At 52.7% G+C, this 1174-nt stretch overlaps 1 protein-coding gene across 1 annotated transcript; it reads right to left on the reverse strand.

Annotated features, from left to right (window-relative positions):
• Positions 1-189: 189 nt before the first annotated feature.
• On the reverse strand, positions 190-837 carry PPTG_19896 (hypothetical protein; the record flags this gene model as incomplete). Its single annotated transcript, XM_008918511.1, has 3 exons — positions 190-459; positions 506-603; positions 699-837. The coding sequence occupies 3 exons, from the start codon at positions 835-837 to the stop codon at positions 190-192; spliced, it is 507 nt and encodes a 168-aa protein (XP_008916759.1).
• Between the last annotated feature and the right edge of the window lie 337 nt (positions 838-1174).

The following is a 1174-nucleotide window of genomic DNA, read 5'->3' on the forward strand; positions in this document are numbered from 1 at the left end:
TCGTCCGCCAGCGCCTCGACCTCTGCCGTAACCTTCTCCGCGGCCTCGACCACAACCTTCTCTACGGCCATGTCCGCGTCCACCAAAGCGACCGCGACCTCGGCCACGACTGCGTCCAGCCCCACGACCGCGACCTCGGCCACCATCAGGAAATAGCGCCTTCTCTTCATCGGTGTTGTCGGCTGCCACCTAGCAGTCTTGGCGGCGGTCGTACGCAGTTTCAAGGGCGTGCTCCAAGTGCTCATAGTTCGGGGGTTCGTTTGGGTCAGTCGGCACGTGAGAGGCCAAGAACGCCTCCACCACATTGTCGTAGTCTCTGGGAAGCGAGCCAATGAGTAGAGCCGTCTTCTCGTAGTCGTCCAGTGGCTTCCCAAGCAGCCCGATCCTGTCCATCAGTAGTCGGATCTCGCCGAGATGGTCCGACATATTACCCTTGACGTCCAACTGCAGCTTCCTCAACTTTGGCATTTCCGCAGCATACTTAAAGTAAGTCTTTCCGATGTACCGATTTTTTCAAGTATTCCATCACTCTGTACGGGGTTGCCTCGTACTTGACTGTCTTCATTATCTTGTCAGTCATGCCATCGTACAGGATCTCTTTTGCTATCGTACTCTCCTTCATGTACTTAGCATGATCATCCGTCTCCTCTCCCTTCGACTCGTCATCAGTGAAACTGGTTCCGTGGGCTCTTTTTTACAGTAGCTCCACAGGCCGTTGCGTTGGAGCTTCAAAGCCATTCGCTCCAGCCACACTTCGAAGTCCTGGCCATCAAAAGATGGGTGTGCCTTCTTCTTGTCATCCGATCCACCCTTCTTGTTGTTGTTTGTGGTGTTCATCGTTCTTGTTACAGGAGACCCGTTGGGCTCATAACCACTTGTAAACTGCACTGGTAAGCAAGCGTCTGCGCCTGCAGCAAGACACGTAGAGCACTCGAAGTTGGTGGAAAAGGCAGCTTGTGCTGCTGTTTGTATTTTGTGAAGTGAGCTCTAGCATTCTCTCGCTCTTTCTTCGTCTAGCTCAATTTCCAGTATCATGTTTTCTCACTCCTTTCCTCACCTCTCCAACTGCCTCAGTAACACACCCTCAACAACAAAGCCTTTTAGTCGGGTCGGCGCCAACCGTGAGGACCAGTACATCACAACATTTTCTTAAAGAGATTGGACAGTGGCCGAG

The sequence above is a fragment of the Phytophthora parasitica genome, assembly GCF_000247585.1.
Source record: "Phytophthora parasitica INRA-310 unplaced genomic scaffold supercont2.220, whole genome shotgun sequence".
NCBI classification, from domain to species: Eukaryota; Oomycota; class Peronosporomycetes; order Peronosporales; family Peronosporaceae; genus Phytophthora; species Phytophthora nicotianae.